This window comes from Phocoena phocoena, chromosome 1 (genome assembly GCF_963924675.1).
Source record: "Phocoena phocoena chromosome 1, mPhoPho1.1, whole genome shotgun sequence".
NCBI lineage: Eukaryota > Metazoa > Chordata > Mammalia > Artiodactyla > Phocoenidae > Phocoena > Phocoena phocoena.
The window spans coordinates 163533225-163559728 of record NC_089219.1 but is presented as its reverse complement, the minus strand read 5'-3'; the positions used below and the strand labels follow the sequence as shown (position 1 = coordinate 163559728).

General features: G+C 47.3%; 1 protein-coding gene across 2 annotated transcripts in view; it reads left to right on the top strand.

Moving 5' to 3' along the window:
* The first annotated feature begins 2724 nt into the window (after window positions 1-2724).
* The window catches only part of STUM (stum, mechanosensory transduction mediator homolog), a 61012-nt gene continuing 37232 nt past the window's right edge, over window positions 2725-26504 (top strand). The window contains exon 1 of one of the 2 annotated variants that reach the window (XM_065894666.1): window positions 2725-3193. In XM_065894666.1, coding sequence (XP_065750738.1) covers window positions 2986-3193 — 208 coding nt within the window. In that variant the 5' untranslated portion in view covers window positions 2725-2985. The remainder of the gene's footprint in view (window positions 3194-26504) is intronic. The other variant, XM_065894674.1, reaches the window with a different exon arrangement.

Sequence of the window (26504 nt, the reverse complement as noted above, 5' to 3'; positions counted from 1 at the left end):
TGATACGCATCTTAACGGGCCAGTATCCCGTTTCCCTCCATCCTGAATTCCCCTCAGGGCGCACCATCAGGGTGGCTACAGTAACAGATGACTTGATGGAGGGCAACATTCGTTGTTTACTGATATAACGGAAACTTTTTTTTTGTCTACAACCCCCTCGAATCCATCCTCCACACTGTTGACTGAGTGGTCCTTCCCCCAGACCGTATCTCATTAGGGTAGTTTTAAAACCAGGGCTCAAATTCTTTGACATTATTCCATTGAGAGGTATGGTGTCCTCCATTTGAATCTAAGCAGGTTTGCGACGGCTTCGACCAACAGAGCCCACAGAACTGACACTGTGTGACTTCTGAGGTTAGGGCAGAAGGTCCACACAGCTTCCACTGGTCCTGTGATGCCCCTTCTGGGGAAGTTTCTCCCAGAACGCAGCCACCACATTGTGAAAAGGCCACGTCACGTGGAACGACCATGTGTAGATGCTCTACGGAATGGTCCCAGCTGAGCCATCTGTCAAGTTATCCCAGTCAAGGTATCAGAGTTGAGAATCCTTTAGGAAGTGGACCCTCTAGCCACAGCTGCCACCATTGGAGTCCTCTCAGCTCCAGACATAATAAAGCAAAGAAGACCTGTCTGAGCTACACTCTGTCCAGTTTCCTGATCCACAGAATTTGTGATCATAACAAAATAGCTGTGTCTGTGGGTAGTTTGTTACATAGTAATAGTGACTAGAATATTCAAGTCATGCCACATGCCTGCTTAAAATGTTGCAGTGATTCCATATAATCCAAATTCCTTTGCCAGTCCTCACCTGCCCACCCCACCAGAGCCATCTTTAGCCCCTGCCCATACCAGCCTTAGTTCTGCCACACTTGAATTCCTGAAATGTTCCTACTTTTCTAGGTTTCCATGCCTTCATATATGCTGTTGCTCTGCCTAGATGTCTTTCTGACATCCATTCTAGACATTAAGCAAATCATCTAGAAAACTGGAGGACGTAAATCCATTTCCTTCCCTGAAACCGTTTTAGTGGCCCTAAAACCATTCAGGTGCTTTGCAAAAGAATGTTCAAAGAATGTTTACTTAACCTCTCTGTGCTCCAATTTTCCCATTGGTAAAATGGGGTAATAAACAATACTTACTTCACAGAGTGTGGTAAGGATTAACTGAGTTAAAATATGTAAAGTGCTTATTGCCCGGCAGACTGCTTGGATAAATAAATGTTTGTTTAAAATAAAATAAATCTCCTGCAAGTAGTTAACTGTAGTCTTTGCTCAAATCTCATCTACTATCACCTTCTTTGGGAAACCTCCTGACGCCTCTCCTCTGTAGCTGTTTTCACAGATGGTTCCATGTTTTCCCAGCACCTTCAGCTTACCCAGCTACAGCATTCATCGCCGTCTGTAATTCTGTCCCTTGTAGTTGTTAGTATCTATCAGTTACTCTATTAGACTCTTGAAGTCAGGGGCTGGGTTTTACCCCTTTCCCTCTCCCCAGAATCCAAGTCATATTAGGTCTTCAATAAGCAAGTATTAAACTGAATATTGCTTTGATTTTACAGTCACAAGCCCATAAGAGGTTAAATGAGTTCTTTTAAGTCATACAGGTAATTAGCGGCCGAACAGAGCGAACATTTCGGTCCTGTTCACTTCTGACTGCCAGGCCTAACTAGTTACTGTGTGTGTGCGCATATCACCACTACCCCCTGCTGACCATCTGCTTTTAAAATTATTTTATTCAGATACCCATAAAATAATACCGATGGTTCTTTTTAGCATCCTTCCTCGGAGTCCCTGGGGATTATTCAATCACCATTTTTCCTGGAGAAAGAGGGTTACTGAAAAGGAAGGGGATTTATGCAGACAATTTGCTGAATATCTGGATAATTCTGATGCCTTGAATCCCTCCCTAACATAAGAGGCAGTTGCTTTCGTTCACTTTTTCCAGGTGTGGAGGTGAAGGTGGCGTTATTCAGGAAATCTGATTAAATATGGGGCCTCCTGGTGCCGGCTTGGACACGGCCCGGCCACATCCTTCTGCTTCTACCAATTGCTGCATTATCAACACCAGGCGGCGCTGTGTCTTCGCTGGCTATTTAAACACCAGGTCCAGCTCACAAAAGCCCCAGGTTTCTCCCAGAACTGTTCAGGGGATGGTCCCCAACACCACCACCCCCCCCAACCCCAGTTCCGAGCAACAGGCTCATTTCTTTTAGCTTTTCGCATCTGTGTGTGTGTGCGTGTGTGTGTGTGTGTGTGTATGTAAGGAAGGGTCCCATTTAAACTAGTCTCATGGACCTGTTTGAAAAGCTGCGTCTCCTGCTTTCAGCTCGATTATCGATCCTAAAATCGCTTTTTCTCTGACTCAAGTCCATTTAAATCAGAACGAATTTAAAGCGTACTAGATACCAGGCGCGGCACGTTCCTTGCCTCCATCTCCCTAGCGTTAAATGCATCCTCCGGAGTAAAGGACTCAACCTCGAAGCCTTTCCCCGCCGTGCCAGCCGAGCGCACACGCCCAATTCGCTGTGTCCTTGGCTGAGGTTCCCTCCTGGTTCACCTGTCTGGGGAGCGAGACGTGTGTCCATTCCTCCCAATACCTGGACACCAGCTCCCTCTGCGCTCCTCTTCTACTTTCTTCCCTCCTCCCTGATTTGTAAGTGGTATTTTGGGGGGTGGGGGCAGCGGAGGGGAGGGCGGGGAAGGGGCCCCGCGGGGAGGGGCGTCGGAGCGCTGTCACTGAGTGTCACGCAGCCCTCCCCGCCCCTCCGCCGGGGCTGTGGGAGCGCAGCGGAGAGCGCGGCAGAGGGCCGGGCGCTTGGGGACGCGGGAGTGCGGGGTTCTGGGCTAGCCGCGCGGCACACCGAGCACGCTGGACGCCTGAGCTCGGCGTGGAGCCCGGAGCCCGGAGCCGGCCGCCACCCGCCTCCTGTGCACTGGGCGGCAGTCCCGGCCGCGGCAGCCCGGCTCCCGGGGAGCGCGCCCCGCCATGGAGCCTTCGCACAAAGACTCCGAGACGGCGGCAGCGGCGGCAGCGGTGGCTGCGGTGGCGGCGGCGGACCGGGGGACGTCCTCGTCCAGCGGTGTGGTGGTGCAGGTCCGCGAGAAGAAGGGCCCCCTGCGCGCCGCCATCCCCTACATGCCCTTCCCCGTGGCCGTCATCTGTCTCTTCCTCAACACTTTCGTGCCTGGACTGGGTAAGACGCGGCGGCCGCGACCCCTGCGCCCCGGGCACCGGCGCGGGAGGGCGGCAGGGGAGGCGCCGGGGAGGGACCCTCGGGCGGCAACCACGGGCGGCGTGTGCTGCGCCGGCGCTCCCAGCGCCCTCTGGCAGGTGGCAGAAGCGCCTGGAGTGGGCGCCCGGAGGGAGGCGCGGCGAAGGGCTCCTGACACACCTTTCACCTTCTCCGACCTGGGAGCCAGGTGATACGGGCCCAAAGAGCCAGAAACTTTGCCGGGAATGTTGGATCACGCGGGCGGCGGCCCGGGCGGCTCTCTCGGCACTGGCTAGGTTCCCCTCCAGGCGCCCCCAAATCCTGTCTTTTCCCTCCGCCGCGCTCGCCCCCCTACGAGCTCCTGTCTCGGAGGGGCGCGGGCCCCCAGCCGGAAGAGCGTTGGGGCCGCGGGTGGGGGTGACCAAGGTCTCGGGCATTCGAGAAGTCTGCCGAGCTATGGAAAAGCGGGGCGAGCCCGGATAGAAGGCTCCTCGCAGCCCCGCCTGCGTTCGCGCGGTGCTGGGCGTGTGTGGGCGAGAGCTCTTTAGCCAGAGTCTCCCCCACCTCCTTCCCGAGTGCCCGCGATTCCGCCGGCAGCCCCGCAGGACGCCGAGGGGAAGGGGGATGATTTTGTTAGTTTAGATGCCTGTGGGTTTGAACCGCACTTGGCCAGAGGTGACCTCATAACTCCATCCCATCACTTCCGTTCCTGAGAAAGTGGAGAGAGCGCGGTTGTAATTCGGTGTCGGACTTTGGCTGCCTGAAGGGTCCTTGATGGCACCAGTGTCCCAAATTTTAAAACAGAGGCCCATCACAGAGATGGGAGTGCCGAAGAGGGCATAAAGGGAGGAAATGCTAGGTTTTCTTGACCCTCCCTCTCCTAAACCCACCCCCAAGTCTGTCTGCACGCCCTCCCCCCACTCCCAGCTTGCCAGCTTGGCACCGGCTGTTCTTCCGTGCTAAGAGCACCCCCCCCCCCAATTCCGTGCGGGACTGGAGAGGCAGGCACCTCTGTGCCCAGGAGAAAGCTTGCCACTGTAAGGCTCCAAGTTCCCAAGAACAGAGGTCAGCTAGGAGTGGTTTTCTGTTTTGCTTTGGCCTTTCTCACGGCCCCGCTCTCAGCCAGCTCTGCAGGGTCCTCTGCAGCGCTGATAGCGAAGATCACACCCACCCACGCAGGTCGCGTTCACTTTCCCCTTCGTGCTCACCTTTCTGCCCCCTGGGGGGAGGTGGGGGGCTGTGGCCAGAGCAGCGTATCTGTCTGAGCAGGAAGTTAGGTGGTCTTTAGTTGGGCATCCGCCTTGTTGGTGCCTTCATCAGCCTGGTTGGTGTCATCAGGGCGGCTCTCTTAGTACATTTAGACACGGTGGGGACGCAAGCGACGTTAATTTAAGTTGTCAGAAATCCCCACCTGCTGGAGTAAAAACACACTGCCTGTCCATCTCTCCGGGGATGTGAAGATCACGAGCAGGGATGTGTCTCGATTCCACTTTTCTTGAAGTGGTGAAGCAAATGCCATCTTATGGTCTTTGAGGAAAGAAGCACATTGGGGCCTGGTGGGAGGAGCTACGTCAAGTCTCTGCTGGCTGAGGCCACAGCGCCTGTGCACCTGCGCCCGCCCTCCTGGGTCTGCCTCACTAGGTCCCTTTCCCACCCTTAGCCCTGCTGCCACGCCCCCTGCCCTTCTGCCCCCCTGCCCTGGGCATCCAGCTCTTCTCTCTTTACACTTCCCTTTGTTAGATCAGAATCCTATGGGATTTTTGTAAGAAACCTTTCTAAGAAGCCAGAAGAAAATAAAGAGGAAATAAAGCAAACTACAAAAGTAATAAAACAGGCTGAGATGAGCCATGGGTGTACAGACTTAGGAATTTTCAATGACGAAATCCAGGCCTTTTATCATTTTGTTTTGACTGTCATTGTACAGTGGACTGAGTGCACAGGCCCCTGCCCCCTCCACCCTGAAGGGGTTCCAGATCTTTGTTGGTGTTTCATATCTGTGAGTCAGGGATGCGTGTCTCTCCAGGTTGCTGGGAGGATGAAATGAGATTACGTAAAGCTCAGGGTCTGGCCGTTAGAGAGTGTTCCGGAGACCGTGGGTCCCTGTGGCTCTTTGCCCTTCTACAGAGCTGAGTGCTGCTCTCATCTCTGGACCTTTCTTCTGAGTACTTATTGATGTCTCTGTTCCCCTCGACCTGCAGTAGAGTCCTGGACAGCAAAGCAGCCCAGGCAAAACTTGCAGGCTTTTTTTTTTTTTTTTTTTGCACTGCCCCCTCCCCAGTGGTTTGAATGGTCCCAGCTCTCAGAAATTTTTCCCTCAACCCAGATCTACCTCTCCAGGTCCTCCTGGCTCATCTGATGCTCCTGCAAAAACTGATTATTCGTGTCTGGCTCTGCCCTTTGGGGAAGCGAAGCTTCTTTTAATGCATTCACTCATTCATTCGACAAACACAGAGCACCCACCACATGCCCAGCACTGGGGATGTGATGATGAATAAATCAGTCAAGATGTCATAGATAGTTGAGGGAAATTGATGCAAACTTTGTTTACATTTGGAAGTGCCATGATGGCAGCAGGAAGAGTATTTGAGCAGTAATTGATTCTTCCAGGGTTGGGGTGGGTGTTCAGAGAAAGCCTCCCAGGGGAGTAGTATTGGGTTAGACTTTGCTGACCGTATCCATCACGAGGCCCCAAGCACTTGCCAGCCTCACTTCACTCCCACTCTCTGGAAACTGGTCACAGAATTGGCCCAAAGAGCTCTTCTTTTTTCTGGAAGCTTCCTTACCTGCAAGTCCTCTCCTCATTTGCAAAATTGGATGAGAGTGCCAGTGTTGGGCTAAACGAAGGCACGGTTTTTCTCTGGTAGAGTGTCTCAGGTCCATCCAGTCTGCAGGACCTGCCATGGAGAAGCCCAGTCCTTACAGTTCCCTGTTGCCTTCTCTACCCAAGCAACAGTGCTGTTGGGATAACATACATAAGAGGGATGTTTCCTTTCCTGGGAGTGGATGGGAAGGAGAAGTCATTTATGATCGTTCTGACACCTCATTGGAACAATGCAAAATAAATCTGAAAAATGGATGATGGTAATTTCCTATTCAGTGAAAGTCTACTAATAAAGACCATGGACCTTCATAGTCCAACTGGTAGGGCATTTATAAGTACACACAATTACTCATACATGTAATGGAAGTTCACCGTTATGCCCCCAAATGGCCAGAGGGTTTATCTATTGGTTAGGATCCAAATGATACTTTCATATTTGAAAACTGTTATTTATCTTGATTGACTTGGTGAAATGAAAATGTTGATAACTCAGATAGTGGCAGGGAAAGTTGGACAGAGGAGAACTTCCAGTGACTGTTGACCGTTTCATTAGATTAATGGTGGATATTAATCTACTGTTGAATATTCATAAATATTTAATCTGTCCCTAATATATTGCCTACTCCTTGACACTCAGCTAAGGTCTTGCTTCCCTGGTCAGAGCACCACAGCTTGGCTCAGCTTCTCTCTCTCTTTCTTTTAAGCCTGAGCCTTTAGTTGATGATGAACCATGCCCTACCCTGTGGCATCTTTTGTATTGTTGCCTTTTTATTATTGCTTCAAGAGTTTATTATTTGTCTATCTAGATAGACTGTAAGTTCCTTGAGAGCAGGAACCATTTAAAGTTTCTCCTTGATATACTATCAACATGCTATTTATAGAATGCATACTGACCAGAATTTTACTCCTTGAATAGGCATTAGAGATCATCTTGCCCAATGCCTTTATTTTATATAGAAGTGAGGCAGGCCGGAGCATGAAAGGACCAAGGAAGTTTACATCCTACTCAACCTTTTTAAGAAAGTCATTTGAGGGTGTATTTCAGCAAAACAACAGAGTAAACCAAGAAAGAAGATACGAGATCCAGGGAATAATGTATCCAATTCAGGGCAGACATGAAAAGCAATGCAGGATATAATTGTTCAGCAAGCCTGGAGAGCAGTCAGTCTTCATTAGAGTGGGAGGGTAGAAGGCTCCAGGAAAGAGGTTTCTGAGGATGATGTGAGGAGGGGACATTCCACAGAGTAGAGAATATTATTGGTATACTGCAAGAGATTAAAGTTGTGATACAAAACAGAAAGCAAGCAAGAAAAACAGAAGGCAATTAGTAACTGCAGCAAAGACAAAAAGCTATGCAAAAGCATTAATAGGCTCAAATGAAGCAACCTACCCAATTATATCAGGAGGCCAGTAGGCTTCAAAAAGAATAGAAGATTCCAAACAATAAATGAGAAAGAATTTGAGGATACTAGGGATATGATGTAGAAAGCACACGTTTCTTCTACCAACAATAAAAAAGAGAGGTAATAACAACTTCAGGAAAAACAACAACAAAAAATTATTAAAGGTACAGCTCAACTAGGAAGCAAATCAAAATGTGGCCTGATTTTAAGCAAGTGGTGGATTGTAAGGAAAGCTCTTTTAAGTGCATAGAATCTGTCATTGGAACAGTGGTGCACTCTATGGGCTCTTAGCTTCCCTTTGATTCTGTAGTGAAGAATATTTGCTTAGTCATAATGATATAAATGCTCCTCAGTTTTGTGGGGTTTTCCCCACATCTTTATTGGAGTATAAATGCTTTACAATGTTGTGTTGGTTTCTGCTGTACAACAAAGTGAATCAGCTATATGTATATATATATATATCCCCATAACCCCTCCCTCTTGAGCCTCCCTCCCACCTTCCCTACCCCATCCCTCTAAGTGGGCACAAAGCACCTAGCTGATCTCCCTGTGCTATGCAGCAGCTTCCCACTAGCCATCCATTTCACATTTGGTAATGTTTATACGTCAATGCTACTCTCTCACTTTATCTCAGTTTCCCCTTCCCCCTTGTGCTTTCAAGTTTGCTCTCTACGTCTGCGTCTTTATTCCTGCCCTGCCACTAGGTTCATCGGTACTGCTTTTTAAAATTTCATATATATGCGTTAGCACATGGTATTTGTTTTTCTCTTTCTGACTTACTTCACTCTGTATGACAGATGCTAGGTCCATCACTACAAATAAATCAATTTCATTCCTTTTTATGGCTGAGTAATATTCCATTGTATATATGTGCCACGCTTCTTTATCCAGTCATCTGTTGATGGACATTTAGGTTGCTTCCATGTCCTGGCTATTGTAAATAGTGCTGCAGTGAACATTGGGGTGTATGTCTCTCTTTTTTTTTTTTTTTTTTGCGGTATACGGGCCCCTCACTGCTGTGGCCTCTCCCGCTGCAGAGCACAGGCTCTGGACGCGCAAGCTCAGCGGCCATGGCTCATGGGCCTAGCTGCTCCACAGCATGTGGGATCTTCCCAGACCGGGGCATGAACCCGTGTCCCCTGCATCGGCAGGCAGACTCTCAACCACTGCGCCACCAGGGAAGCCCCTGTTCATAGATTTTTTGATGATGGCCATTCTGACTGCTGTGAGGTGATACCTCATTGTGGTGTTGATTTGCTTTTCTCTAATAATTAGTGATGCTGAGCATCTTTTCATGCATTTGTTGGCCATCTGTAGGTCTTCTTTGGAGAAATGTCTATTTAGGTCTTTTGCCCATTTTTGGATTGGGCTGTTTGCTTTTGTGATGTTGAGCTGCATGAGCTGCTTGTATATTTTGGAGATTAATCATTTGTCAGCTGCTTCATTTGCAAATATTTTCTCCCATTCTGAGTGTTGTCTTTTCGTCTTGTTTATGGTTTCCCTTGCTGTGCAAAAGCTTTTAAGTTTCATTAGGTCCCATTTGTTTATTTTTGTTTTTATTTCCCTTACTCTAGGAGGTGGGTCAAAAAGGATCTTACTGTGACTTATGCCATAGAGTGTTCTGCCTATGGTTTCCTCTAAGAGTTTTATAGTGTCTAGCCTTACACTTAGGTCTTTAATCCATTTTGAGTTTATTTTTGTGTATGGTGTTAGGGTGTGTTCTAATTTCATTCTTTTACATGTAGCTGTCCATTTTTCCCGGCACCACCTTATTGAAGAGGCTGTCTTTTCTCCATTGTATATTCTTGCCTCCTTTATCAAAGATAAGGTGACCATATGTGCATGGGTTTATCTCTAGGCTTTCTATCTTGTTCCATTGATCTATATTTCTGTTTTTGTGCCAGTACCATATTGTCTTGATTACTGTAGTTTTGCAGTATAGTCTGAAGTCAGGGAGCCTGATTCCTCCAGCTTTGTTTCTCTTTCTCAAGATTGCTTTGGCTATTCGGGGTCTTTTGTGCTTTCATACAAATTGTAAAATTTCTTTTTTTTTAATTAATTAATTTTTATTTTAATTTATTTTTGGCTGCGTTGGGTCTTCATCGCCGTGTGCGGGCTTTCTCTAGATGCAGCGAGTGGGGACTACTCTTCATTGTGGTGCATGGCCTTCTCATCGTGGTGGCTTCTCTTGTGGAGCATGGGCTCTAGGCACACGGGCTTCAGTAGTTGTAGCATGTGGGCTCAGTAGTTGTGGCTCACAGGCTCTAGAGCACAGGCTCAGTAGTTGTGGTGCATGGGCTTAGTTGCTCCACGGCATGTGGGATCTTCCTGGACCAGGGCTTGAACCCGTGTCCCCTGTATTGGCAGGCAGATTCTTAATCACTGTGCCACCAGGGAAGCCCACAAATTGTAAAATTTCTTGTTCTAGTTCTGTGAAAAATGGCTTTGGTAATTTGATGGGGATTGCATTGAACTTGTAGATTGCTTTGGGTAGTATAGTCATTTTCACAATACTGATTCTTCCAATCCAGGAGCATGGTCTATCTCTCCCTCTGTTTATGTTATCTTTGAGTTCTTTCATCAGTGTTTTATAGTTTTCTGTGTACAGGTCTTTTGCCTCCTTGGGTAGGTTAATTCCCAGGTATTTTATTCTTTTGTTGTGATGGTAAATGGGATTGTTTCCTTAATTTCTCTTTCTGATCTTTCATTGTTAGTGTATAGGAATGCAAGAGATTTCTGTTCATTAATTTTGTATCCTGCAACCTTACCAAATTCATTGATTAGTTCTAGTAGTTTTCTGGTGGCATCTTCAGGACTTTCTGTATATAGTATCATGTCATTGGCAAACAGTGACAGTTTTACTTCTTCTTTTCCAATTTGTATTCCTTTTATTTCTTTTTCTTCTCTGATTGCTGTGGCTAGGACTTCCAATACTATGTTGAATAACAGTGGCGAGAGTGGACATCCTTGTCTTGTTCCTGATCTTAGAGGAAATGCTTTCAGTTTTTCACAATTGAGAATGATGTTTGGTGTGGGTTTGTCATATATGGCTTTTATTATGTTGAGGTAGGTTCCCTCTATGCCCACTTTCTGGAGAGTTTTTACCATAAATGGGTGTTGAATTTTGTCAAAAGCTTTTTCTGCATCTGTTGAGATGACATATGGTGTTTATTCTTTAATTTGTTAATATGGTGTATCACATTGATTGTTTTGTGTATATTGAAGAATCCTTGAATCCCTGGGATAAATCCCACTTGGTCATGTTGTATCATCCTTTTAATGTGTTGTTGGATTCTGTTTGCTAGTATTTTGTTGAGGATTTTTGCATCTGTGTTCATCAGTGATATTGGTCTGTAATTTTCTTTTTTTGTGATATCTTTGTCTGGTTTTGGTATCAGGGTGATGGTAGCCTCGTAGAATGACTTTGGGAGTATTCCTTTCTCCACAATTTTTTGGAAGAGTTTGAGAAGGATAAGTGACACTCTTCTCTAAAAGTTTGATAGGAGTCACCTGTGAAGCCATCTGGTCCTGGACTTTTGTTTGTTGGAAGATTTTTAACTACAGTTTCAATTTCATTACCTGTGATTGTTCTGTTTATATTTTCTAATTCTTCCTGGTTCAGTTTTGGAAGGTTGTACTTTTCCAAGAATTTGTCCATTTCTTTCAGGTTGTCCATTTTATTGGCGTATAGTTGCTTGTAGTAGTCTCTTGTGATCTTCTGTATTTCTGTGGTGTCAGTTGTAATCTCTCCTTTTTCATTTCTAATTTTATTGATTTGTGTCCTCTCCCTCTTTTGTTTTAGATCATTCTGGCTAAAGGTTTATCAATTCTGTTTATCTTCTCAAAGAACCAGCTTTTAGTTTTATTGATCTTTGCTATTTTCTTTGTTTCTTTTCCATTTATTTCTACTCTGATCTTTATGTTTTCTTTCCTTCCACTAATTTTGGGTTTTCTTTTTCTTCTTTTTCTAGTTGCTTTAGGTGTAAGGTTAGGTTGTTTATTTGAGATCTTTCTTGTTTCTTGAGGTGAGCTTGAATTGCTATGAACTTCCCTCTTAGAACTGCTTTTGTTGCATCCCATAGGTTTTGGATCATCGTGTTTTTGTTATCATTTGTTTCTAGGTATTTTTTGATTTCCTCTTTGATTTCTTGAGTGATCTCTTGGTTATTTAACAGTGCACTGTTTAGCCTCCATGTATTTGTGTTTTTTCCTCTTTTTTTCCTGTAACTGATTTCTAATCTCATAGCGTTGTGGTCGGAAAAGATGCCTGATACAATTTCAATTTTCTTAAATTTTCCAAGGTTTGATTTGTGACCCAAAATGTGATCTATTCTGGAGAACTTTCTGTGTGCACTTGAGAAGAAAGTGTATTCTTCCACTTTCGGGTGGAATGTCCTAAAAATATCAATTAAGTCTATCTGGTCCATTGTGTCATTTAAAGCTTGTGTTTCCTTATTTATTTTCTGTCTAGATGACCTGTCTATTGGTGTAAGTGGGGTGTTAAAGTCCCCTACTATTATTGTCTTACTGTTGATTTCTCCTTTTATGGCTGTTAGCATTTGCCTTATGTATTGAGGTGGTCCTATGTTGGGTGCATAAAAATTTATAATTGTTATGTTTTCTTCTTGGATGGATCCCTTGATCATTATTGTAGTGTCCTTCCTTATCTCTTGTAACAGTCTTTATTTTAAAGTCTATTTTATCTGATATGAGTATTGCTACTCCAGCTTTCTTGTGATTTTGATTTGCATGGATTTCTTTTTCCATCCCCTCACTTTCAGTCTGTATGCGTCCCTAGGTCTGAAGTGCGTCTCTTGTAGACAGCATATATAAGGGTCTTGTTTTTGTATCCATTCAGCCAGTCTATGTCTTTTGGTTGGAGCATTTAATCCATTGACATTCAAGGTGATTATCAATATGTATGTTCCTATTACCATTTTCTTAATTGATTTGGGTTTGTTTTTGTGGGTCCTTTTCTTCTCTGGTGTTTCTCGCTTAGAGAAGTTCCTTTAGCATTTGCTGTAAAGATGGTTCGGTGGTGCTGAATTCTCATAGCTTTTGCTTGTCTGTAAAGCTTTTGATATCTCCATTGAATCTGAATGAGATCCTTGCTGGGTAGAGTAATCTTGGTTGTAGGTTTTTGCCCTTCATCACTTTAAATATGTCCTGCCACTCCCTTCTGGCTTGCAGAGTTTCTGCTGAAAGATCAGCTCTTAACCTTATGGGGATTCCCTTGTGTGTTGTTTGTTACTTTTCCCTTGCTACTTTTAATTTTTTTCCTTTGTATTTCATTTTTGATAGTTTGATTAATATGTGTCTCAGCATGTTTCTCTTTGGGTTTATCCTGTATGGGACTCTTTGAGCTTCCTGGATTTGATTGACTATTTCCTTTCCCATGTTAGGGAAGTTTTTGACTATAATCTCTTCAAATATTTTCTCAGTCCCTTTCTTTTTCTCTTCTTCTTCTGGGACCCCTATAATTTGAATGTTGGTGCATTTAGTGTTGTCCCAGCGTCTCTGAGACTGTCCTCAGTTCTTTTCATTCTTTTTTCTTTATTCTGCTCTGCAGCAGTTATTTCCACTATTTTATCTTCCAGCTCACTTATCCGTTCTTCTGCCTCGGTTTCTGCTACTCATTCCTTCCAGTGTATTTTTTTTTTTTTTTTTTGTGGTACGCGGGCCTCTCACTGTTGTAGCCTCTCCCGTTGCGGAGCACAGGCTCAGCGGCCATGGTTCACAGGCCCAGCCACTCCGCGGCACGTGGGATCTTCCCGGACTGGGGCACGAACCCGTGTCCCCTGCATCGGCAGGCAGACTCTCAACCACTGCGCCACCAGGGAAGCCCTCCAGTGTATTTTTAATTTCAGTTATTGTGTTGTTCATCACTGTTTGCTCTTTAGTTCTTCTAGATTGGTGTTGAATGTTTCTGTTGTATTTTCTCCATTCTGTTTCTGAGATTTTGGATCATCTTTACCATCATTACTCTGAATTCTTTTTCAGGTAGGTTGCCTATTTCATCTTCATTTATTTGGTCTTGTAGGTTTTTACCTTACTTCTTCATCTGTAACATTTTTTTGTCGTTTCTATTTTTTTTTTTTTTTTTGATGGGTGTGGCTGTATTCTTGTTTTACTGGTTGTTTGGCCTGAGGCGTCCAGCACTGGAGTTTGCAGGCAGTTGGATAGCACTGGGTCTTGGTGCTGAGATGAGGACCTCCAGGAGGCCTCACTCTGATTAATATTCCCTGGGGTCCGAGGTTCTCTGTTAGTCCAGTGGTTTGGACTCAGAGCTCCCACCACAGGAGTTCAGGCCTGACCTCTGGCCTGGGAACCAAGATCCCGCAAGCTGTGTGGCATGGCAAAAAAAAAAAAAAAAAAAAAAGAGCAATAAAATAATAAAGAATAAAAAACAAAATAAAATTAGGAAGATAAAAAATATATTAGGAAAAATAAAAATATAATTGAAACAACTGCAACAAGGTAAAATAAAACCGCAACAGAAAAAAAAGCCTTGGCTGTGGAGGTGGAGTTTAGGCAGGGGTGGAACTTAGGCAGGGGTGGGGTTTAGGGTGGCACAGGACCTGGGGGGGGGGGTGACGTTTGAGTGTGGGGCGGGGCATCTGCTTAGGACCTGCCCAGAAGGGCAGAGGCAGCATGTGGAAAGGAGGGCCTCTGGAGTGTGGAGCTCCGGATTTTGGAGGTGAGGCCCTGGGTAAGGGTGTGTGGGTGGGGTTTAGGCCCAGCGCGATGGAGGGGGTCTCCGAGTGTAGAGGTGGGGCCCTGGGTGGGGGTGCAGGGGCGGGGCTTGGGCCCTGCACGGGAGGAGGGAGGCTCCGAGATCAGAGGATTGGTCTCGGAACCCAACAGGCTCCCTGGTGCCCAAGTGGACAGGGAAAGCACTGGCTGCTTTCCCTTCTGTTCCTCCATGCCCCTCCACCCATGGTCTCCCCCAGGGCCTCCTCTGTCCCTGCTGGACCTCTAACGGTGGGTGGGTCCTGCTGGGTGTAGGAACTCCTCCCCTCCCCCAGCCACCCCTCAGGGGTGCCGGTCCTGTAGGTCCAGCCTGTACTTTTGCTCCCCCTTCCCTCCCTCCCACTCCCTCAAGACCCACATAGCTGGAGGGGGCCTAGGTGGGCAGAGGATCAGGCCCGGGATCTCAGCAGGTTCCTGGGGGTCCAAGTGGGCAGGGGAAACCTGGCCACCCTCCCTTTTGATCCTTCACCCTCCCAGTGGTCCCCCAATGTTCCCTTCGGATGTGGGATCCCTTCTCCCCCAGCCATCCCTCAGGGGCGCCAGTTCCGTCTGGCTTCCACTACTCCTCCCCCTTCACTCCCGCCATGCCCCACGGCCTACCCGGTCACTGGGGGTTCCTCCCGTCCCCTTAGGTGTCTGTGGTCCCCCACAGGTGCCTGGTGTGTGCCTTAGTTGTGCAGAGACGCGAATTCCACGTGCTCCTAGTCCGCCATCTTGACTCCGCCCTCCTCAGTGGTTTTCAACTTTTAAAACCAACCACAGGCAAAGCACTGAAGAGTACTTAATAATAGCTATAAAGGAGTGTGAAAGATTTTTTTTTACCTTGGCAATATAAAATTTAAAAAAAAACAGCTTGTAGAAGTTGGCAGGTAGATTGTGACAGATTATTGTTCCCACTTATCCGCTGAAAGATGATGGCACATCTCCACTTAATGCCCTGTGGCTCGCCACGATTCCTGTGGGAGGGGACTACTTCGTTTCCTGCCCATTGATATCAGGATTGGCCATGTGACTTGCTTTGGCCAGTTGAGTGAGTGGAAGTGACATATGCCATGCCTGAGCAGACATTTTCGGAGGTATTGTGAGGTTCTGCCACTGTTCTTTTCCCTTTCTCACGAGAATGGCAGGTCTCAGATGGGGGCTGCTCTTTAACCTGGCCCCCAGAATAAAGAGGGTATCAGAAGCAGAGCATGACATGTCACATGAGTGAGTAATAAGCCTGAGTTACTGAGATTTTTCTGTTGTTGTGTTAGTGTTGTTATTGTCCCAGCACAGCCTACCAAAGCTGACTAATGTGTGGAGGGTAGAGTAGAGATGTGAATACCCTCCTCATGTGGAGTGAGTGATCAAGACATACTGTCTGTAGTTGCTAGACCAAGAAATAAAGACTACCAAGGAAATCAACAGATGCACTGAAATACAGAAGCGATGTTTTGGGACAATGGGATAATGTGGGAACAGGAGTAGAAGGGAGATGAGGAATGGCTAAGTAAGCTAACTCTTATGTATCATAGCAGAAAGTCAATAAATGATGTCTGAAGTTGATAAAACAGAAAAAGCAATATAAGCATACTCTGGAGATTAGGAAAACACCAGAAGAATTCCCACTCTTTCAGACGTCATCAATTTTCCTTTGTCTAGTGACTCATTATTAGCACATATACATACTGAAATTGTCTCCCATCATTTTGAAATAGGATCTCTTGATCCCACACCCACCTCTGCCCATTGCCCATCTCTCTGTTCCCCTTTGTGGCTCAGTCCCCTGAAAGAGTTCTCGAGATTTGTTGTCATCAATCCCTCTTCCCTCATTTTCTCTTGAACCCACTCTAAGCGTGTTTTTACCTCCATCAGTCACCTCAATTGCACTTATCAGCGTCACCAGTCTCCTCCAGATTTTCTGAATCCAGTGGTCAATTCTGCTGTCAACTTCCCGGACCTCTCAGTCGCATTGGACACAATTGCTCACTCCCTCCTCCAAACACTGTCTTCACTCGGCTTCTGGAACACCACCCTCTCCTAGTTTTCTTTATACTCGTGACTCCTTCTCTGTTTCCTTTGCTCATCTCATCAACTTCTAAGCTTGGGAGTTCCCCAGGGCACTTGATCTCGATCTTCTCTTTGATCTTGATCTCTTTTCTGCCTACACCACCGCCCTCCCCCGATGTTCATGCTGAGTCTCTTGGCTTTACATTGCATCCTTGTGATGATGACTCCCAGACCCAGATCTCCAGCTCAGACCTCTCCCCTGACCTCCGGAGTTTTATATGCAACTGACTTCTCAATATCTCCCCTTGGAAAGCAAAAGGCATCATAGACTTAACTTATCCAAAACCAAATTTCTGATTTTCTTCTCCAAACTTACTTCTCCCTCGTCTTTCCCCATCGCAGCAAATGGCATCCTTCCAGTAGCTCAGGCCAAAAGCTGGGATTCATCCTTGACTCCTCTTTTTCTCACACCCCACGCCCAGTCTGTCAGGAAACACTTGGCTCTGCTTTCGTAATGTAGTCAGTATCTGACCACTTCTCACCATCTTGTGTCTACTTCACTGGTCCAAGCCTCCATCTTCTCCAGAGTGCAGTGGCCTCTTAACACGCTGCTTGCCCATACTGACCTCCCTTATAGTCTGTCCTCAACATGGCAATAAGAGGGATCCTTTTAAAACACAAGTGAATCAGATAATGTTACTTTTGGGCTGGAAACCCTCCAATGGCTCACGTCACTCAAGTAGAAGCTCAAGTCCTCATGATGACCCACGTGGCCCTAGGCCAGAACTGTTAAAGAGAAATATAACATGAGCCACGGGTGTAATCTTAAAATTTCTGGTACCTATATTATAAAAAAAGTAAAAAGGAACAGGTGAAATTAACTTTATTAGTATATTGTACTTAACCCAGTATATCCAAAATTTCATCATTCAATGCATTTTTTTTTTTTTTTTTTGCTGCGTTGGGTCTTCGTTGCTGCTTGCGGGCTTTCTCTACTTGCGGTGAGCGGAGGCTACTCTTGGTTGTGGTGCACGGGCTTCTCGTTGCAATGGCTTCTCTTGTTACAGAGCATAGGTTCTAGGCGCACGGACTTCAGTAGTTGTGGTATGTGGGCTCAGTAGTTGTGGCTCGGGGGCTTAGTTGCTCCGCGGCATGTAGGATCTTCCCGGACCAGGGCTCAAACCCGTGTCCCCTGCATTGGCAGGTGGATTCTTAACCACTGCACCACCAGGAAAGCCCTCAATGCATTTCAGTATGAGAAATTTATTTTCTCACAGTTCTGGAGGCCGGAAGCCCAAGGTCAGGGTATTAGCAGGGTTGGTTTCTCCTGAGTTCTGTCTCCTTGGCTGGTAGACAACCACTTTCGCCCATGTGTCTTTACATGGTCTTCTGTTCGTGTGTCTCTGTGTCCAGGTCTCCTCTTCTTATAAGGACAACAGTCATATGGGGTTAGGGCCCATCCTCAAGACCTCATTTTAAGTTATTTACCTCTTTAAAGACCTTATCTCCAAACACAGTCGCATTCTGAGGCACTGGGAGTTAGGACTTCAACATAGGAGTTTTGAGGGGACACAGCTCAGCCCATAACACCTTCCAGACGATCTTACTTAAAATTGTGGCTCTCCTCCTCCTCCCCAGACTCCCTATCTTTCCCTAGTTCATTTTCCTTAAGAGCGCTCTCACTATCAAACACACGGTCTACTGCAGGGACCCTGTCCCCTTTGACCTTGCATCTCAGCAGGAGCACGGTGCACATCTGGGGAGTGATGTGCTCTGTGGTAGGCACTGAGTCAACTGTCCTCTGATCAGCACGCCCCTGGGTCTACACTTGACCTCAGCACAGACTTCCTTAGTATCACCTGCTCATTGACCACGCCCACTCGCCACAGCAGCTCCGTTTCTTGCGACATCTGGGAAGAAATGTGGATGCTATTTACATTATTGAACCGGACCTGGTCACCTCTCAAAGTATCGCTGCCCAGGCTGTGACCCAACTCACTACGGGATACGTCCCATGGGAGACTCACTGAGCGAGTGTCGCTTGGCACGGTGACATTTATACATTGGCTTTTAAGTGATGCTGCAATATATAGGTAGGCAGGTAGGGTAAATACAGTGGGGTGACCTGGAGGGCACTGGACTAAATCACATCTCCAGTTGCGCATCAGATTCATGAAGCCATGAGGTGTTGTGGAAAGGGGGTGAACTAGAAGTTAGGAGGCCCCAGGGCTAGTTCTGATATTTCAGATGCGTGCAGCCCTGAGCCCCTTCACCTCTCTGAGCCCATTTCCCCATCCGTGAAACGGAAATAATCCCCGCTCTGCCACCTCGCAGGGTCGTTTATGTTCTGTTTAACCGCAAAGCACTCCATGGTCAGAAAGGGGGTTATCACTACCAGTTAACGTTAACAAAATGTCCTTTGTTCCCAAGCTCATCCTGGGCTTTTCCTCACAGTGGCACGAGGGCGAGCGGGAGAGCTGTAAGCAGGGCAGCTTTTTCAGCATCTGGTCCCATGTGGCTCAGAGCCGAGACCTGGGACCTCCTGCTGGGCACTGCTGGGACCTCCCATACCCAACACACTGGGGGCAAGGGGGCAACAGCGCACATTCTCTAGGGCTTGGTTTACCATTTACCAGAAAGTTCTGCCATTATAACCCCCAAACCCTGGGCCTCTGAGAGGGACATGTCTCTGAGGCCGATTCTACCGTTTGGTAAAAGGCTGTGGGAGCATCAAACTGGAGAATGAATGTGTGCCTGTGTATCTGGACACGCAGACACATGCGCAAATGCCCCGCAAGATTTACCTGTAGTTATCTTACTGTAAAAGTTAGACAGGTCCTAGATTTGTGTTTGAACTTCCCAGCTCATGATTCCAGGGAAACTGTTTATTCATCCTGGAGGCCATGTAGGTGGTTTGTAGCCCTGAAGCCCTATCACCTGGGCAAGGGGCAGAGGTCGGCCTTGGGAGGATGTATTTTTATTGAAGTTTAGTAGATTTACAACATTACATTAGTTTCAGGTGTACAACATAGTAATTCAGTGTTTTTATAGATTTAAAGTTATTACAAAGTTTTGACTATATTCCCTGTGCTGTATAATATATCCTTGTTGCTTATTGATTCTATACATAGTTTGTATCTCTAACAGACTTGCCCCTAACTTGCCCCTCCGCCTTTGCCTCTCTCCAGTGGTAACCACTAGTTTGTTCTCTCTGTGTTTCTGCTTTGTTATATTCATTCATTTGTTTCATTTTTTTTAGATTCCACATATAAGTGATATCGTACAGTATTTGTCTTTGTCTGATGTATTTCACTAAGCATAATACCCTCCAGGTCCACCCACGTTGTTGCAAATAGCAGAATTTCATTTTTAAAAATTTATTTTATGGAAGTATAGTTGATTTACAGTGTTGTGTTAATTTCTGCTGTACAGCGAAGTGATTCAGTTATGCATAAATATATATTCTTTTTCATATTCTTTTCCATTATGGTTTATCACAGGATATTGAATGTAGCTCCCTGTGCTATACAGTTAAGACCTTGTTGTTTATCCATCCTATATATAGTAGTTTGCCTCTGCTAATCCCAAACTCGCAATCCTTCCCTCTCCCCCCTTCCCCCTCCTTGGCAACCACAATGCTGTTCTCTATTTCTGTGAGCCTATTTTTGTTCTGTAGATAGGTTCATTTGTATCGTATTTTAGATTCATATAAGTGATATCATAGGGTATTAGCCTTTCTCTTTCTGACTTACTTCACGTAGTATGATAATCTCTAGGTCCACCCATGTTGCTGCAAATGGCATTATTTCATTCTTTCTTATGGCTGAGTAATATTCCATTGTGTATATATACCACATCATCCATTTGTCTATTGATGGATACTTAAAAGCATTTATTTTATGAAAGGTCTTAAATTCATTGAAGAAGTCATTTTTCTTGAAAAGAAAAAAATGACATGAGACCAGGGCTGTTCTGGAACCTGGACTGTGTAGGGGCCACGGCCAGGTCTTCTGTAGGCTTTGGTCTTCACTGACTGAGAAGTTTGACCCCAAAGACAAGAATAATTTGGTGTTTGTGGACAAGAGCCTGTCAGCTGTCCTAAAATCTCAACAAAGAAAATGGTCCCCTTTTCCCAGGGCCAGGCAGCTTTAGGGCTGTCCAACCCCTTCACTTTACAGAGAAGAGGTCTCCTCCCGGACCGAAGGCTCTTACCCACAATCTCACGTCATTTACCCCAGCCCAAGGTCTTCCTGCCCACTCCAGTGCCTGGCTCGTACTGGAGGGTTAATTACTATTTGTCGAATTAAATGAGTGTGTGGCTATCATAAAGACCTGATGAGGGCTGCAGGAGACAATACATGACTTGTCAGTGAACACATCCGATCCCACCACCTGAACCTTCTTTTTCTCACTGCCCCAGCCTTTTTCCCTTCATAACAACTTCATTGAGATATAGCTACATAAAATAAACGTCACTCTTTCAATGTGTACAACTCAGTGGTTTGTAGTCTATTCAGAGCCTTTTGTTCCTTCCCCTGTCCTGCTTTCCAATTCCACCATTTGGCCCGTCTCCTTTGAGAACCTCGGAAGCTTAATGTGACAAGAACACCTTCAAGCAGGTGGTTTTGAGGAAGAGTGATTGTCTGGGTACCTTTTTCTCAGAGTTCTGCTAGTCAGCAATCCGCATCTCAGAAGGCGAGGCCCAGATGGGCGAGACGCGAGCCGCTTGGAGGCATTCGGAAGAAACATTTTTTGGGAGGTTGTCATGTTTTATTTTCTGTTTTGTTTTAAAAAGAAGCGTCTCACCAAGAGGGAAAACTTTCTCAATGAAAAACGTAAAAGCATGGCACCAGTGGCATAAGTTGAAACGTGGGCCATTTCCGAGGTGGAGTGAGCCCCTCCCTCTGGAGACAGATGGTCTCTGGCCCTGGTTGTGGGTGTTGCATTGGCCCGAGAAGAGTCCCCCTTAGTCCAGGTGGCAGAAGGGAGTGCCCACAGCACCTCAGGTGGACGTGGGTCTTCCTGGGCAACAGCTCAGTGCACCTATGGTTTTAGTAGAATTTCTATGCTAGCAGATTAAGCCCGTGTCTGCCCATGGCTCAGCTCTGCCCATTTCATTCTTCTGCTCTGAAACCTTCAATAGCTCCCTCTTGTCCACAGACTTAAGTTCACATTCCACGTTAGACCCACCAGGATTCAATGAACTTCACCTATTCTTTCCCTCCCTTTTACTGAATCAAACCGGACAACTTGCTTTTATGGTTCTGCCCACGCCTTTGTGCTCCTCTGTACCCCCGCCTGGAACACCCTTCTCCACCATCGTGTCCAAATCCTGCCCAGCTTCCAGGCCCACCTCCAGCGCCCTGCCACTCCAAGCTTTTCTTGACCGTTTCCGTGTGGGGAGCTCCTCCTTCCTGGGGCTGTCAGGCCACTTAGGACATTTCTCTTGCTCCCCTTAAATTCTGTTCTGCTGTTAGTGTCTTAATCTTCTCATATGAATCATCTCCTTGAGGGGAGGGGCCGTGCTTTATCACTTCAACCTCGCACAGCACCTAGCACGGCCCAGTAGGCATTTGTTGAAGGAAAAATGTGTGTGCAGACTGACTTCTGGTTGTGAAGGTAGAGTCAAGAGCGTGTCCTGGCCCCGTTAACCTAGTGAGTGTGTCTCTTACCCAAGGGACATAGGCTCTCGTGTCACTTCTCAGCCTTCCCGGCTCAGAGGGAAGGATGGGATCCAGTTCTCAGGGCTGAGGCAGGACTGGAGGACTGTGGTACACGCTGTACCACAACATGTGTGTCTCTGGTGGGTCCTTGGTGTTCCAGCCACTCAGGGGAGGGACGTGGGGCAGGGGAGGGATGTTGGCCACCCCCGTCGCTGGACCAGAGGGCTTGCTCTGTGGGGAATTCACTGAGGACGGCCACCATGTGACTGGGAAGAGCTGGGTCAGAACCCATCCTTTCAAGTTGCTCAGCCAACAACTGATAAGCGTGGGCGGGGAGGGGGAGGGGGAGGGCGGAGCAGCGGAGGCGATCAAGCTTCGTAAGCCATTTTAATAAAGATTGCTTTGGGCGATAGCCATCAAATTAAACCTAAGGGGACATTTTGATGAGAAGCAGGATATCTGCATGATCTTCAAGTGTCTCTCCACAGAATGCTCATTGCTTGCGAGGGGAAAAAAAATCATAGAGCAGAGAAAGCAGACTGCATCTTGACTGGGTGAACAAAATAACATTACCTGGACCTTGAGAACGTCATGCTAGGTGAAAGAAGCCAGTCACAAAGGACCCTATATTGTATGATTCCATTTATGTGAAATGTCCAGAATGGGCCAATCCGCAGAGATAGAGAATAGCTGTCGGGGGAGGAGTGGCATGGCTGGGAGGACGTGGGGAATGATTGCTAATGAGTATGGGGTTTCTCTTTCAGGTGATAAAAAATGTTCTGAAATTGATTGTGGTGATAGTGGCACAACCTGAATATACTAAAAGCCACTGAATGATTAAATGGGTGAATGCTATGGTATATGAATTATATCTCAATAAAGCCGTTAAAAAAATTAGCATCACCAAGGAGGATCGCATGCCTCCTGATGTGACATCCTGAGAGGGACACATCACTACTTTTAGCCAGGGGTGCATAATCTGGTCTTCTAGCCTTCTAGCCAGGGGTGCATAATCTGAATCCATTCGTGAGGAAATATCAGAAAAGCCCCAAATCAAGGGGCATTCTACAAAATACCTGGGATGTATTCTTCAAAAATATCATCGTTATGAAAGATTAAAGGAGACAGAAAACCATGACCACTAAATACAAAGCATAATCTTCGGGGTATTGGATTCTGTACTGGAGGGAAAAAGAATACCAATAAGGACATTACTGAGACAGTTGATAAAATCGAAATATGGACTGTAGATTAGAAAGAATATTGTATCCACGTTATGTTTCCTAAAATCAGTAACTGTGCTGGGGATACATAAGAGAATACCTTTGTCTTTGGAAACACGCTGAAGTATTAAGGGATAAAAAGCCAAGATGTATGCAGCCTTGTTTACAAATAGTTCAGAAAAAAAGATAACACTATGTAAAGAGAAAGGGAGAGAAAAACAAAACAAATATAGTCAAGTGTTAAAATCTGGTAATCTGGGCAAAGGGTAGACACGATTTTTCTATATTATTCTTGAAACTTTTCTGTAAGTTTGAAAGTATTTTCTAATAGGTTAAAAATTATATGGTTAAAAGCCGAACGTTCTGAACTCACGTAGTTCAGATATAGCAATTGCACCTAAATTTAAACTACTGTACCCTATGTAAGTGCTTTCCTATCACTTCAAGTCTACCAGCTCTAATTCACTCAGGGGCTGCCTGGGGCCATGGGAACAAAGTCATGGTACAAGGTGGCATTGGCTTGCAGGGTCCAGATGCCCAAAAGAGATTCTCTCAGGGATGCCAACCATTAAAATCCCAAGGAGGCACAGAAGCTTCTTGCAGACATTTGGGAGCGTGAACCGTTCCTCTGTTCCATCAGCACATCAATCAAGTACAACAGGCTTGATCATAACTAAAGTGAGTTTCCGGGGAGGCTGGGGCCCGTGGGCAGTGCACACAGCTAGCCCGCCTTGCAGTGGCTGGTTGGGACTGACCCGGCTACATTCCCAGCCTTCCTTTGGGGCCGGTCAGGCATCTGAATGCTTCAGCCAGAGCTGGAGCAGGTCCCGATGCTGCAGAGCTATTTTGGAGAAGTCTTTCTTGTCTTGGTAATTCCTCTTTTTGACATCTCAGTGTGGAGTCCAAGTATCATTTGTGGACCTCAAAGAAACCAGCCTCAAGCCGACAACCAATGACCACACCATGCCGGGAGGGCATGGGAGAGCCTACCCTTGGCCTCGGCCACTCTGAGGGGTCATGTGGATAGAATACACAAGTGGAATCTTTTCAGGGATCATCTGTGGCCTGACTCAGGAAGGAGAAAAATAAACATAACCATCTTAGGCCCTAAAGCTGGGGTTCTGAGGCTTAAGGCAGAAGGGGGGCGGGTAGTGGCTGATGCACCAAAGCTCACAAGTTGGGCGTGGCCAGGTTTCCGAAGTCTAGGACCTCAGTGTCTGTGGCTGGACTCTGAGTCCATCCTGAAGAGAGGGGCCTCACTCTGGGGCTTAGGAATTGATTTGGGCTAAAGGAAAGCAGAGAAAGCAATGGCCTGGACAAGATCCCCAATTGCTTGGGCCCACAGTTGGGTAGGATGGCTGTGTGTCTTGTTTTTGGTTTTCTTGTACATTTTTTTTTTTTTTGGCCACGCAGCTTGTGGGAACTTAGTTCGCCGACCAGGGCTGGAACTCGCGCCCCCTGCATGGGAAGCGTGAAGTCTTAACCACTGGACCACCAGGGAACTCCCATGGCTGTGTGTTTTATTTTCCCCGCTGGCGTCTCTGAGCCCAATGTAGAGCCTGCCACAGGGTGCCGTCAATGATCCTGTGCGGGTTCCCCTGAGGACAAGAGCTGGTCTACCCTATGTCAGGATGTAGGTACTTGGAGATGGACCCACGCACTCCTTAAAGGTAGACCTGGGAAGGAAGGAGTGAGCAGTTATGTCTCCCCTGTGCTGTTTGCGTCCCATCATTTCATATTCTGCATGGGATTCCTCACCCACCACCCCCAGGCATGAGGGGATCGGCCATGGGAGAAATGCATGTGGTTCTTAGCATAAGTCTGAAGACAATGAAAACTGACTGGTGGTAGGGGATAGGGTGATGGGTAGAATATGCCTTAAAACTGAGCATTTATTTACTCTTTTGGATTACCTGGCCTACCTGCTGCTCTAACTTGGGGTTTTCTAATCTATCACATGGGTTCGACTTGTCTCTTCAGCTACACCTCTTTTGTGTCGTCCCCTAGAGTGTGGTCCAGCGCAGAGCACAGAGCAGGATCCCAGCCACACTTGCTGACTGATAATAAGCTGGGAAGGAGTGTGGCCCCCCCTGGGCTGAGATCTGGCATCCCAGCTTCTCATTCCAGATCTGTCGCTAACAGTATGCTCGGCCCGTTGGCGCTCACCTCCCTGATGGGCCCTGCTCTGTACTCCTCCCAAGCAAGAGTGATTATTATTCTTGCCTCCTTGCTTGCGCTGAGATAGTTAACGACATAAGATCAAGGTCACATGCACCCTGCCCCTTTAAGTCAGGAAGTGAATGGGGGCTCTGCTCCAGCAGCTTGTCTGGCTCGTCCCACCCACGCAGTCCGGCTGATCTGCTTTCATGCTCTGAGGGCACGAGGCTTGCCCTTGCAGAGGTGGGCAGGAGCGGAGGCTTCCACAGCCTTCCTCCTGTCCCCCATCCATTCTCAACTCATCCCTGGCCTTGAGGCTGACCTCTCTGTGACCTCACCTGCTCCAGGCGCGTTGGCCAATGGGAGGCACCGGCAGGGGATGGAGCAAAGGAACAGAGAGGTGGGATGTTGCCTCTCGGGCTCCCTTCGGCTTGTGTATTGACCGTGGTTTCTATCCTGCACCCCCCTTCCTCCACCCAGCCCTCGGGAGACTCAGACAGCACCCCGTTCCTGCCCCTTCCGCTGCTAAACATCGGCATTTCACTGGTTGGTTCTCCTGGTCCTGCCCAGACCTCCGTCAACAGTCACTGCCTTAAGACCCTGACCCCCACTGGCAGAGACACCTGTGTTTCTAGCGCCCCCAGCTGGGCTGTGGGATCCTGAACCACCGGCTTGGCACTATTACCGCCGCCCGGCCGCCAACCCGGCAGTCACGCCCCTCCCCGACCCAGCCCGGTTTTCCTAAAGAAGTTGGTTTCCAACAGTCTTCCTCCTGGAAGCTCTGGAACAGCCAGTACACAGAGCCAGAAAAGCGTGGGCGTCCACCTTCCAAATGGCTCTCGTGCTCGTGAGATGCCACATTCCCAAGAGTGCCCGGGGGAGGGGGCGGCGCAGGGAGGGGGGGCCTGACACGGTGCTGAGCGGCGCCCCCGGGCCCCAGGGATCTTCTTCCTGTGTTTTCCTTTATGGTTTTTCACGTTCTTGTTTAACGGCAGGCGCCAGCCCCAGCTCCTCCCTGGGCAGTTCTGGCCCCTGGCGCCTGGCTCAGAGATCTGTGCGCCGCCCCTCTTTCCCCAGCGGCAGAAGCCAGGTTCTGCCCTCCCACCCCGTCCGCTCTGCAGATTTGGGTCGCCGGAAGCGTGGCTGCCCCAGGAGGCGCTGCTCTCTCATCCTGGAGCCCTCGTCTTTACTTGCCCATTGGCCGCTCGGCCCCCTCTCGCCCTCTTCCCCTGACATGAATCCGAACACCGTCCACCTTTTCAGAACTAACTCACCATTCACAAGCAA